Raw genomic sequence first — 13,749 nt, forward strand, 5'->3', positions numbered from 1 at the left:
GTCTTCCTACTTCTAATGCCATTGGATTCAGTTGCCATCACTTTGAAAGCTTCTTCTTCAAGAACCAAAAGTATGCCACAACCACCTAATGCAAAGAAGTCTCAGTACTTCATTCTGATTTTCCAAAATCCTCTCCCTTTGCCTTAGAATATTTTTATTAAATATTCTATCTCCTTTTTTTTTTCCAATTTCAAGAGTCTTCATATTCCCAGGTTCCTAGAAGGAAAAGCTGAAGAAATACCATTTAACTAACAAAGCATAGGTTAAGCAGAAATAAGATTTTTAGATTGACATTTTAAAAAAAAGGATTTATCCTCATTCTTCCATTTGTATATTTCCATTGCTCTAATACTTGTGTGAAGTTTTGGCCACTGTTCTTCCTAGCAAGAATGGAAATTTTAAAATGCCATTCAGTATATTTCGTTTCATTATAAATTTACTTGATAAAAATTGTCCTGTCAACAAACTATTCCTATAAAAATGTGGGACATGTATATTGCACTTCAAATTGATACTTACTGTAATCCAACGGACTTGTCGACCTAGGTCTGTAAAATAGAGAGTGACAATGGAGGAAGCTGCAATGCTTTGAACGGTTATGTAGTCCTTCAAAAAAGGCCCACCTAAATAATAAGGAAAAGTATTTGAATACAATTTCAAGACATTGTGAATTTTTTTAAAGATTGATTGATTGATTTAAGACATATATATAGAGAGAGAGGCAGAGACATAGGCAGAGGGAGAAGCAGGCTTCATTCATGCAGGAAGCCCAATGTGGGACTCATTCCTGGAACCTCGGGTTCACGCCCTGGGCCAAAGGCAGACACTTAACTGCTGAGCCACCCAGGCATCCCAAGACAGAGTGATTTTTAACAAACAATTTTTAATGTGAAAAATTCTGAATGCTAAGGATAAATACATAGAATTTGCAATGTATAATAAATATTTAAAGTGAAATGAAATGTTAACAAACCCATTTTATAAAATATCTAGCAATTTTTCAAATGTACAGTGATTTCCGACCTCTACCTAAACAAAGTGCAGACTACCACTAGTTACTATCCTGTAGTGTTCTAATAAAATGTAATATCAGGTAATATCATACTCAAATATGATACAAGGTATTTTTAAAGTATAATTTGGGGTATTAGTAGACATTGATGTGAACCCTTCCTAAATTCTTTTATTATATGATAAATTATTTAGGGTGAATAAATTTGCAAGCACCCACAGAGTGACATGATCTACATTTAAAAAGATCTTTATGAAAAATAAATAAATAAAAAGGTATTTATGATACTGTGTGGAAACTGGGAGGAAGGGAAGCAAGATTACTTAGGAAGAACTCAAAATTAATCAAGCAAGGGATTATTTAGATTGAGGTGGCACTGGTAAAAATGTTAAAAATTCATCAGTTCCAAATATTTATTTTATTTTATTTATCTGAGACACAGAGAGAGATATGAGTGGGGGGAAAAGGGCAGAGGAAGAGAAAGAATGAGAAAGAGACTCCTTGCTGAGCAGGGAGCCCAACATCAGCCTGGATCCCAGGATGCTGGGATCATGACCTAAGCCGAAGGCAGACACTTAACCGATTGAGCCACCCAGATGCCCGTCAAATATATTTTGAACATAGAGTTGGTTCAACTTGAGAAGAGAATATTACAGTGAAATAAAGACAGCTTCTAGATTTTTGGCCTGGGCACTTGCGTGCATTCTAATTCATTAACTGGAAGAGAAGACTGGGAAAGAAGCAGGATTTGGGGGTGGAAATTAAGATTTAAGTTTTTTGATATTTATTAGACATTGAAGTAGAAGCTGTCAAATAGGCAGTAGGGTAGCTGTGTCTGTAGATATCTGAAAGTCATTAATACTTAAAGCCATGCTGCTTGATGAGGTTATTTATACATTTTCTGAATGGAGAATAGGATTTGACAGTTTGAGAAACTTAAGGCTTAATATTGGATTTTATATTCTCCCTAAAATACATTCATTTCTGCTCCTATTTAGCTCATTTATTCTGCTTTAAACTGAAAAGAAAAAAAAAAAGAAAAAGCAAGCAAGCAGGATCAAGGAAGGAAGGAAGAAGAAAGAAAGAAAAAGGAAAAGAAATTGCTGAGAAGTATCCCTGAGAACATATTAGAAGGTAGTGGAACGCCAGAATAAAGCAATAAACCTTTTAGAAACAGAAAAATGTTAGTTCAGATCCTGCCTCCAATGCACATGACGGTGGATGTGTGAAACTTAACTCCTTGAGACTAAAATTCCTCATGATTAAAAGTGAAGAACTAGCTTATAGGGAGAATCAATTGACATAATTGATTTAGAACACTTATTGCAATGCCTGTTATTTAGTAAGTGATAAATAAATAAAGTGATGACAGAAAAGGGATTCCAAATTATATAAATAGATCAGTGAAATTTGATTCTTACCTTGTTCTAGTTGCAGGCCAACTCGGGAAGGATACCAGTTTGGACCTATTCCATGAAAAATAATAGCATTTAAATGACAACACAAGTATAATACACCTTTTAAAGTTTACTAGTTTCTTTGAGTAGCTGTCTGGTACTGCAGTTGACAGGGTAATTCTAATTTAAAACTTTTGAGGTGCCTCCATACTATTTTCCAGAGTGGCTGCAGCAGTTTGCACTCCCAACAGTGCAAGAGGGTTCCCCCTTTCTCCACATCCTCTCCAACATCTGTTGTTTCTTGTCTTGTTAATTTTAGCCATTCTGACTGGTGCAGGGTGATATCATTATAGTTTTGATTTGTATTTCCTTGATGGTGAGTGATGTTGAGTATCTTTTTATGTTAGTGGGACATCTGGATGTCTTCTTTGGAAAAAAGATCTTTCATGTCTTCTGCCTATTTCTTAAATGAATTTTTAACTTTTGGGGTGTTAGTGGTATAAGTTCTTTATATCTTTTGGATACTAACCCTTTATCAGAAATTATCATTTGCAAATATCTTCTTCCATTCTAAAGCCTGCCTTTTAGTTTCCCTTGCTGTGAAGAAGCTTCCTATCTTGATGTAGTCCCAATAGTTCATTTTTGTTTTTATTTCCTTTGCCTCAGGAGGGATATCTAGTAAGAAGCTACTATAGCTAATGTCAAGGAGGTTACTGCCTGTGTTCTCTTCTAAGATTTTTAAGGTTTCAGATCTCACATTTAGGTCTTTAACCATATGATCCAGCAATTGCACTACTAGATATTTACCCAGATAATACAAAATACTAATTCAAAGGTATATATGCACCCCAATGTTTATAGCAGCATTATCTACAACAGCTAAATTATGGAGACAGCTCAAGTGTCCATTAACTGATGAATAAATAAAGAAGTAGTATATAAGTATAATGGAATATTATTCAGCCATAAAAAAGAATGAAACATTGCCATTTGCAATGGTGTGGATGGAGGCAGAGAGTATCACACTGAGTGAAATAATTAATCAGAGAAAGACAAATACCGTATCATTCCACTCCTGTGTGGAGTTTAAGAAACAAAACAAATCACCATAGGGGAAAAACAGAGAAAGGTAAACCAAGAAACTGACTCTTAACTACAGAGAACAAACTGATGGTTATCACAGGGGTGGTGGATGGATGGATGGGTTAAATTGGTGATGGGGATTAAGGAATGCACTTGTCTTGAGCACCAGGTGTTGTATATAAACACTGAATCACTCACTTGTACACCGGAAACTAATATTGCAATGTATGTTAACTAAATGGAATTTACATAAAATTTAAAATAAATGAATAATCCAATTAAAAATAGGCAGAATATATTAATAGATACCCACCTCCCCTCCCATAAGAAAACTAATACTTTCTATTGGAAGACAAATTCAATCATAGGAAGTTCATAAAAAAAAGGAAGTTCATAAAGTAGTTATCTAGTGTCATAAATGGAGATAGTGGTTACTCTTGGCAGTGTGCTGATGAGCAGTGATGGATAGTTATGATGAGAGCTTTAGGGGTGGCAATTTTCTGTTTTTCAGTCTGAGAACTGGCTACATTGATGTGTTCAATCTGTAGACAAGTGCCAAGGTATATGATATAGGACTTGGACTTGTGCACTTTCTGTAAGTTATTCTTCAATACAATGCTTAAACACCTTCATTAAAAACTGAAGAACTTTGATCTCTTTTTTTAAATATTAGCAATGAAAGTAGGTTATTTTCTTTACCCCAAGTAAAGCACAGTATTAGAATAATATGAGTTACTGACTTTTAATAATTATGAGCATATTGATCATAACATACTACCACTTTAGTATCTCCTTATGTTACCATTAGTAATAAATACATAGTTTACTAAAGAATTCTACCTGGGTGAGGAAATCAAAATACATTCATTATACACAGCCATAAAAATAATCGGCTCAAAATTACCAGAATATAATTATTTTCTCTTAAAATGAAATCTATGTTATTATTTTAAAGTTTCTACTGAAAATTTAATTCTTAACCTTGATATCCAACACTAAGCCGATTAACTTGATTTATAATAAATTAAAAGAAGAGCATTGTCAAAGGAACATTCTACATTGCTCTTATGTTTTCAAAACATTACTTTTTAAAGCATTAATAAGAATGATGATAATATGGTATAACTAGAGTACTGTAATAAATTCTCCCTAAATTTATTGCAAAAAGATAACTTATACATGAACATTATCACAGATAAATAGCTCATAAGTCAAAAACTATAATCATAAGTTTAAAACTATTTAGGATTATATTTAAACAAAATTCAGTAATAACATGACAAATGTGCAGGCACAAAATTAACTTTGACATTTGATTTTTTAAAATTATAAAATATGCTGGTAAAGACACTTTTTTGTTTTGTATTTGTATTTACTAATAAAATTATTATTATTTATATAGCCATTCGTGGTTCTGGAATGCATATTAACAATAATTGCTGAAATATATTTTAAAATAATTACTTTTATTACTCATAGTGAAAATCCACTGCCAAAGAGGAATATTATGCAAATGCATACAATAGAGGCTTCTATATGTTTTTAATTTCTTTTAAAACCTTCATTTATTTATTTGAGAGAGAGTCAGAGATAGAGACAATGAATAAGAATAGGGAGGAGAGGGAGAAGCGGACGCCTCCCCCTCACCTCCAGCAGGGAGACCAAAGTGGGGCTGATCTCAGGACCCTGGGATCATGATCTGAAGTGAAGGCAAATGCTTAACCAACTGAGCCCCCCTTGGAGACACTTACCAGACTAAGCCACCCAGGCATTTCAAATATGGGTATTGGAGAAAACACAAACATAATGAGAATCTATTCATATTGAATAGATAGTCATTGAGCACCTATGATGGGAGTACATAAAAGCTGCCAATTTCTGTCCATTTTAATAATATCCACATGAGATGCTGTTTGCAAAAGCACTTTTTGAGGCCTCCTATGAGGGAAGTGAAAAACTATCATTTTAAGCCCATAGAGCTGTCCATAAACTAGTGATTGAATACTGACTGAATCTACAATGATACATCAGAGAAATTAGAAGCTCTTACTTTTTGGGCAATCTATGTCCTTCCAATTCTCTCAACATGGATAAACTATGAATCTACTTATGAAATAAACTTGACATTTATAAGTTGTGACCCTTTAACACTGTGTCTTAGTGAAAAAACAGTTATTAAGTTCCTATAAAGCCTTAAAATTAGTTTCAGTCACCTTCTCAAAGAGCAAAGAATAGATTTGCTGAAATGTTCTGTGCTTGTTGTGGGGAGTTAGAATACGTTCAAAAAACGGCAGAAAAAGATAAAGAATATATGCTTTATAAGACTTTGTTAAGAGATGGAAAAATATTCCATGCTCATGGATTGGCAGAATTAATATTGTAAAAATGTCAATGCTACCCAGGGCAATTTACACGTTCAATGCAATCCCTATCAAAATACCATGGACTTTTTTCAGAGACTTAGAACAAATTATTTTAAGATTTGTGTGGAATCAGAAAAGACCCCGAATAGCCAGGGGAATTTTAAAAAAGAAAACCATAGCTGGGGGCATCACAATGCCAGATTTCAGGTTGTACTACAAAGCTGTGGTCATCAAGACAGTGTGGTACTGGCACAAAAACAGACACATAGACCAATGGAACAGAATAGAGAATCCAGAAATGGACCCTGAACTTTATGGTCAACTAATATTCGACAAAGGAGGAAAGACGATCCACTGGAAGAAAGACAGTCTCTTCAATAAATGGTGCTGGGAAAATTGGTCATCCACATGCAGAAGAATGAAACTAGACCACTCTCTTGCACCATACACAAAGATAAACTCAAAATGGATGAAAGATTTAAATGTGAGACAAGACTCCATCAAAATCCTAGAGGAAAACACAGGCAACACCCTTTTTGAACTTGGCCACAGTAACTTCTTGCAAGATACATCCACGAAAACAAAAGAAACAAAAGCAAAAATGAACTATTGGGACTTCATCAAGATAAGAAGCTTTTGCACAGCAAAGGATACAGTCAACAAAACTCAAAGACAACCTACAGAATGGGAGAAGATATTTGCAAATAACATATCAGATAAAGGGCTAGTTTCCAAAATCTATAAAGAACTTCTTAAACTCAACACCAAAGAAACAAACAATCCAATCATGAAATGGGCAAAAGACATGAAGAGAAATCTCACAGAGGAAGACATAGACATGGCCAACATGCACATGAGAAAATGCTCTGCATCACTTGCCATCAGGGAAATACAAATCAAAACCACAATGAGATACCACCTCACACCAGTGAGAATGGGGAAAATTAATAAGGCAGGAAACAACAAATGTTGGAGAGGATGCGGAGAAAAGGGAACCCTCTTACACTGTTGGTGGGAATGTGAACTGGTGCAGCCACTCTGGAAAACTGTGTGGAGGTTCCTCAAAGAATTAAAAATAGACCTGCCCTACGACCCAGCAATTGCACTGTTAGGGATTTACCCCGAAGATTCAGATGCAATGAAACGCCGGGGCACCTGCACCCCGATGTTTCTAGCAGCCATGTCCACAATAGCCAAACTGTGGAAGGAGCCTCGGTGCCCATCGAAAGATGAATGGATAAAGAAGATGTGGTTTATGTATACAATGGAATATTACTCAGCCATTAGAAACAACAAATACCCACCATTTGCTTCAACGTGGATGGAACTGGAGGGTATTATGCTGAGTGAAGTAAGTCAATCGGAGAAGGACAAACAGTGTATGTTCTCACTCATTTGGGGAATATGAATAATAGTGAAGGGGAATATAAGGGAAGGGAGAAGAAATGTGTGGGAGATATCAGAAAGGGACACAGAACATAAAGACTTCTAACTCTGGGAAATGAACTAGGGGTGGTGGAAGGGGAGGAGGGCGGGGGGTGGGGGTGAATGGGTGACGGGCACGGAGGGGGACACTTGACGGGATGAGCACTGGGTGTTATTCTGTATGTTGGTAAATTGAACACCAATAAAAATTAATTTATAAAATAAAAAATAAAAAAAAGACTTTGTTAGCATGAATAAATAGTGTAAAAGGTTATTTATATTGTGGAGTACACTGAAGTTAGACAAGTGTCTTATGGATGAAATATGACTACATAGGAGATCTAGTGTATCTGTCAGACTCCAAAATTATCAAAACACTGAACTTGATTTGTGTAACTTTTTTCATATTCTAAGTATGACTTACAGTTCTTTCCAGGCTAATTACAAGTGTTTATATCACTAAGGGATAACATTCTAAATGAGTAATATACGTTGTTCAATAAATATGTAGTTCAGTATGTAATTCAAATATATTTATTTTAAAAAGGTAGTATTTTCCAAACTATTGGCTGTGACCCATTAGTAAATTGAAAAATAGAATTAGTGTTTTATTCTTATCATTACATAAAGAAATACAATAGAATAAAGTGGAATAAGTAGAGATGGATCATCATGACACTGTATGTAATATATTGGAATAAATTCTAGATAGATTAAGTACTGTTTCTTGAACTCCATTCAATAGTTTAAGTTGCATAAATATAGTGTATATTTATAAAACCAATAACCATTTCTTACTCTGAATCACAGTCAAAATGTTTTGAAATCACGAATCTAAAAGATGTATATTTCATTTTCTTAAATTAGTTTCTATTTGTGTAGAGCTTTCACATAAAAATGGAACTAGTGATTGAATTAAATCCCATAAGACTAAACAGATTCAAAGGATTTAATTATTTTACTTCTTCAAAAATATTTTTTAATTTGCATTATTAAGGAAGAACAATAATAAAAGTTATATTGTATATAAATCATCTAAAATAAGGATGCCTGGGTGGCTCAGAAGTTGAGAATCTGCCTTTGGCTCCAGATGTGATCCTGTGGTCCTGGGATTGAGTCCCACACTGAGCTCCCTTCATGGAGCCTGCTTCTCCCTCTGCCTACACCTCTGCCTCTCTCTCTGTGTGTCTCTCATGAATAAATAAATAAAATCTTTAAAAAATAATAAATCAGCTAAAATATATCATCAGCCATATTCAGTCAAATACATGTGCCAGATGCCTGCCCTGCTTTTTTTTAATATAAGAAAACATTAGTTGCCATTTTATTATGATCAGAATTCCCCCTATTGAATTTTGGTCAACATTATAAAAATAAACTACTTATATTTCCAAAGTTACAATTCTAAAAATTGGTTATAGATATGTGAAATGTATTCTTGATCTTCTAGTGGCATCCACTCTAACTTTGTGTAGGTGAAAATATAGAGCATGACATAGTTTGTAAGATGTTAAAAATGATTATTGATAGCTCTTGATTACAGATGATATTAAATATTTAATTGAAACCTATGTTCATATTATTGCTGAAATAAGAGAAATTTAGAAAAAAGAAAAAAACTACTGGAGGAATATTTCAGAAATAGTAAGTATCCTTCATGACCTAGAACACTTATGCCCTCACTATGACTATAGGTAACACTTGCTCCTTACTCCTACCTTTTCTTGATTTCACCAATCCCACTAGAAAGAATAAGTTCTGAGAGAAGTTAAGGATTAAAGAAAGTTAATAATATGATGGAACCTCCATAGTGAACCATAAAGACTTCTGTGAATAAATAAAGTGATCAGTTTTTGTTGTTTATTATCCTGGGTTATTTGTGGCTGGTATTGTGAGATAATATAAAAATAAATGGAAACAATATAGTCCCAAGAAGTATGCTATAGAGTTGGCTCTGTTTAAGTGTTTAGTGGAAGAAAAATAAAATTCTATAAGCTTCCACATGGCTCAGTTTTATTCCTCAAGGTTCCAGAAATGGATGTAGAAGAAAATTAGCAAATTTGTCTGGCCTGTTCACTGTGACTTGCCACTAAATGCAAATGTAGCAATCAAGGCTAATCTTGGAGATGACAGTTCCAGAGAGTTAGAAGCAATGAAGCCTTATTTTCTAAATAACTGATATATACAAGATAGGAAATTGATCCTAAATATTCTGAAAATTAACAATGATACCTGTCAAAAAGAGAAAAAAAAAAACCTTTAGATAATAAGCCTCAAAAAAAGGTAGCATTTTTTTTTAGGTAATCTCTGTGCTCAATGTGGGGCTTGAATTCACAACCCTGAGATCAAGAGTCACATGCTATACCAACCAAGTCAGCCAGTACTCTAAGAAAACATAGTATTATAAAATAAAGCATATCAACTGTTATTTCTAATAACCCATTGAAAGAAAAAGTAAATTATATGTGTATGTAAGTATTACAGTATATAATATATAACATTATATATTTATATTTGTATAATTTATCTTGGTTTATATACACAGAGGCTTATCTAATGAAATACCAAATAAAATTTATAGAAATCAAATTGATAAGCAACTCATCTTTAGTAATAAAAAGAATTATGGAATGATAGTGTAGACAATTAGACCAGGCAAAAGAGAGAATTAGTCAGTTGGAAGATGGACCAGAGGATATCACCAAGAAAGTAGAAACATGAAAGGATTAATATGAAAAGTGGATTAAAAGAAAAATAGTGGCTAAAACTGAACAATACATTAGGCATATCCAAACATAACAAAAAATATGTATTAATTACAATGGTAAACTATATATTCTTCCCCATACATCCAATTGAGGACAACTAGAAAAGTATGACAAAATATTTTCTCAAAATCTCCACAGAGTAATTTAAAAAATGGAAGAATTATTAATCCAAGCTCTGGCAGGAGGGGAAGCCCAGAATGCTGAGTCCAGCAACAGGAGCCACAATCACCTAGGGATATTTTCTTGTATTGGAAGAAATAGCTGAGCAGGTCTTTTCACAGTTTCACAAGTTTTTGGAAACAGAAAAACAGGTTTTATGCCCAGTTGAGAAGTATAAGCCCTTGTAAAAGCCCAATATCTTAATTGATATTATAAAATAAGGGCAAATCAGAAATAAGCCAGTTCCGACAGGAAATGAAGCTGAATTTTGAATCATCTCAATCCCTGTTTGGATTCAAGTGATCTGTAATCTCCACAGTCCAGCTCTCCTGCCCAAAGAAGCAAAAATAAGTAATCTCTGGAGACAGAAAACTTCATTTAGAGTCTTTGATTATCTTTAAATGTTTTCATATTTTTCAAATTTTCATGGATGGCAATTAAACTGAAAGTATATTTTTAAATGACAGCAATAAAATATATTGGTCAAGTAACTTCTAAATGGAATATTGTTAAAGAAAACATAAAGACATTACTAGAGTGAGAAATCTCACATTCAGTAGACCCTTTCTGTCTGTTAGTAGATGAACATCTAAATAATCGGCTTTTAGAAAGATAAACTAATTCTAAGACTAAGAGATAAGGTTAATTAAACAATATTGAGCAAAGGAACTGGCATATATATGGATATTTCTATGTAAAATAGCAGAGTATATATATATATATATATATAAAATTTATAAAATAATATAAAATCTTTATATAAAATAATATATGTAACAGTAATGTATATGCATATACAGAAACGAATTCTGGATAACAATAACATATAAATGGAAAGCACTCCAAAAAATGGAAAGCACTATTTGGACTTAAAGCATTCTAAATACCTTGGATTATTTAAGAAGAATATAGAAACATTCATCAGTCTCAGATTTTGATGAAAATATTTTTTCTTATTTATTTATTTTTTAGCAAAGGAGAGGGAGAGGCAGAAGGAGAGATAGGAACTTAAGAAGCCTCCACACCCAGTGCAGAACCTGATGTGGGGCCCAATCTCATGACCCTGAGATCATGGCCTGAGCCAAAATCAAAAGTCAGATGCTTAGCCAGTTGAGATATCCATCCACCTCAAAAGATTTATTTTTATAAAATATCGAATGGTTTATTAGTAAAATTTCATATTTCTATTAAGTCAAACTTTTTCTAAATATCTTCCACATATATATCCAAAGTATGCAACTCTCCCTTTTCCTCTCAGACAAAAGATGTGCTCTGATTGCAAAGTTCTCATATGTACAAAATAAAATCAACGTAGAGGAGGTATCAACCAAGTAATGGAATGCTGAATCGGAAACATGATGTCAAGACAGAATGTCCTATGCACTTTGCTTTATCATTTTGGTTATATTGTTTTATTAATTAGTACTGCTATAGTCTTTCCAAACACTAGAATCCTGTAAGCAAGCCTGAACAAAAGGGCAGACACATGAATTGCTTCCCTTTTTAAAATAAATAAATATCAAATATATTACGCAAAACTCCTTATGTACTAAAATGCTGGCCACTGATTTAATATTGTTGAATCAGTTTTATCTGTTACAAACGATTCATTCAGAACAGTACTTCACTAGAACTAAATGGACCATTCTCTTCCTTGTAAACCATTTATTTGCAGTCTTATAAATGCCACCTACATAATTAAGTGATCAAGCTAAAATAGAATCAAGGAACCCAGTAAGATATGATCTGTATGATAGTGTTTATGTATCTGAAAAATAAAAGAACCATTTCCTATCTCATCCCAACAACAACAAGATTAACACTAAAACCAGCACCAGCCGTGTATATAATTTTGCTGACCTTGAAAAGAAAATGCATCTGCTAAAGAATTTGCCATTATGAAGTGCTCAAATAAGAAAGACAGAGTGCTATCACACTGTATAATCAGCAATCACAAAGCAAGGCTTCTGCAGGAAAGCAGACATGGTTCTAAAAATGGAAAATTTAAAAGCTGCATAAAAAATATTCGGAATTATAAAAGAGCATGAAAGCAAGAGGCATAAAGTAACAAGCCAATTTCACAGTAAATACAAAGTATAAAGTAAGAAAAATGTGAGAGAAGAGCACACAGAGTATAAGCAGATTTTCTTTATCCTTCACTGGCTTAAATTTATAACTAGTTTGTTCACCAAATTATCAACCATACTTCTAAGAAATTACCAGGATTGATCATCACTCCCATATTCCCATTTATATTGGACACCATTAGCTGTCAAGTCTCCCACAGTATCTATCAGCACAATGACATTTCTCCCAAATTTGCTTTGCACAACAACTAATCAGACCTGATCACACACCTCTCTATGCCTTATAATACTCCCCAAATGCACTTGAGGACACTCAAAGTCTATCAACAGCAAAAACTTCTAAATGATCAATTTCCACTCAATAGAATGATCTTCTTCCCTCAATAGAAAACTTCTCTGCATATTTTTCAACTAAATATTTATTCTTCACACTAAACCCTTCCAATGGTGGACATGAAAATGTGTTAGGAATCCTTGCTATTAAATTCTGCTTCCAAAACAGTGTCTTCCATTTTCCTTGTGGATTTCATATCATCAAATTTTACTATCTAATTTTATTTCTTCTTGTTGCCATCTGTGGTGGACTGGTCCTTCCACTTAAAACCTTTAACATAGAACATACTCTCCACCACTACTCCTTTATCATTGTTAGTGATTTTAATATAACATTAATTTCTGGGGCTCCTGGGTGGCTCAGTCGGTTAAGCTTCTGCCTTCAGCTTAAGTCATGATCCCAGGGTCCTGAGATTGAGGCCCCAAGAGGGGCTCTCTGCTCAAAAGGAAGCTTCCTTTTCCCTCTCCCTCTGCCATTCCCCCTTCTTGTGCTCTCTGACTCTCTCTCTCTCTCTCTCTCTCTCTCTCTCTCTCTCAAATAAAATCTTAAAAAAAAACCCACATTAAATTCCTGTCTTTTAGTTTCTCGATCTACTCAAATCCAAAGATTTTCTATCTACTTTCTCATTATTTCCCAGAGTCTTATGCTCACTACTCCTAAACATAAATTTCAAACATCTTACTTTCTCATCATAGCCATTCTCCTACTTAACTGCTATTTCTAACTAAAATATTCATTGATTCTTCAAGTATTTTCCAACAATTATCATAATATATCATTATTTTTCCCACATGTTCATTGTCTCTAGGCTCAATTCCAAAGCCTATAGTTGCAATGACACTCCTTAATCAATGATTAACTACTTTTAACTAGTTTCCTTCTGTCTCACTACTTGGCAAACACTAAGCAGTTTTACTCAACTGTTTAGTTCTCTGTATCTATATCTGAGTTTCTGGATCATTTCTATACAGAGAGAATCTCCCTGATGCTATCTGACCCCAGTATTGTTTCCCAGTTACTGCTACTAACTGTCTTATTTTAGGCAAGTTACCTCTATGAATCTTATTTTTCTCATCTGTTAAGCAAAAAAAATAAAAAATAAAAAATAAAAAAACTAAAAA

At 33.7% G+C, this 13,749-nt stretch overlaps 1 protein-coding gene across 1 annotated transcript in view; it reads right to left on the minus strand.

Moving 5' to 3' along the window:
• The window catches only part of TECRL (trans-2,3-enoyl-CoA reductase like), a 95,063-nt gene that overhangs the window by 38,163 nt on the left and 43,151 nt on the right, over window positions 1-13,749 (minus strand). Inside the window, exons 3-4 of the mRNA XM_055342680.1 lie at window positions 2,434-2,478; window positions 520-623 (exon numbers count right to left, since the gene is read on the minus strand). Of these exons, the coding sequence (XP_055198655.1) occupies window positions 520-623; window positions 2,434-2,478 (149 nt within the window). The remainder of the gene's footprint in view (window positions 1-519; window positions 624-2,433; window positions 2,479-13,749) is intronic.

Source organism: Nyctereutes procyonoides, unplaced genomic scaffold (assembly GCF_905146905.1).
Source record: "Nyctereutes procyonoides isolate TBG_1078 unplaced genomic scaffold, NYPRO_anot_genome, whole genome shotgun sequence".
Lineage (NCBI taxonomy): Eukaryota > Metazoa > Chordata > Mammalia > Carnivora > Canidae > Nyctereutes > Nyctereutes procyonoides.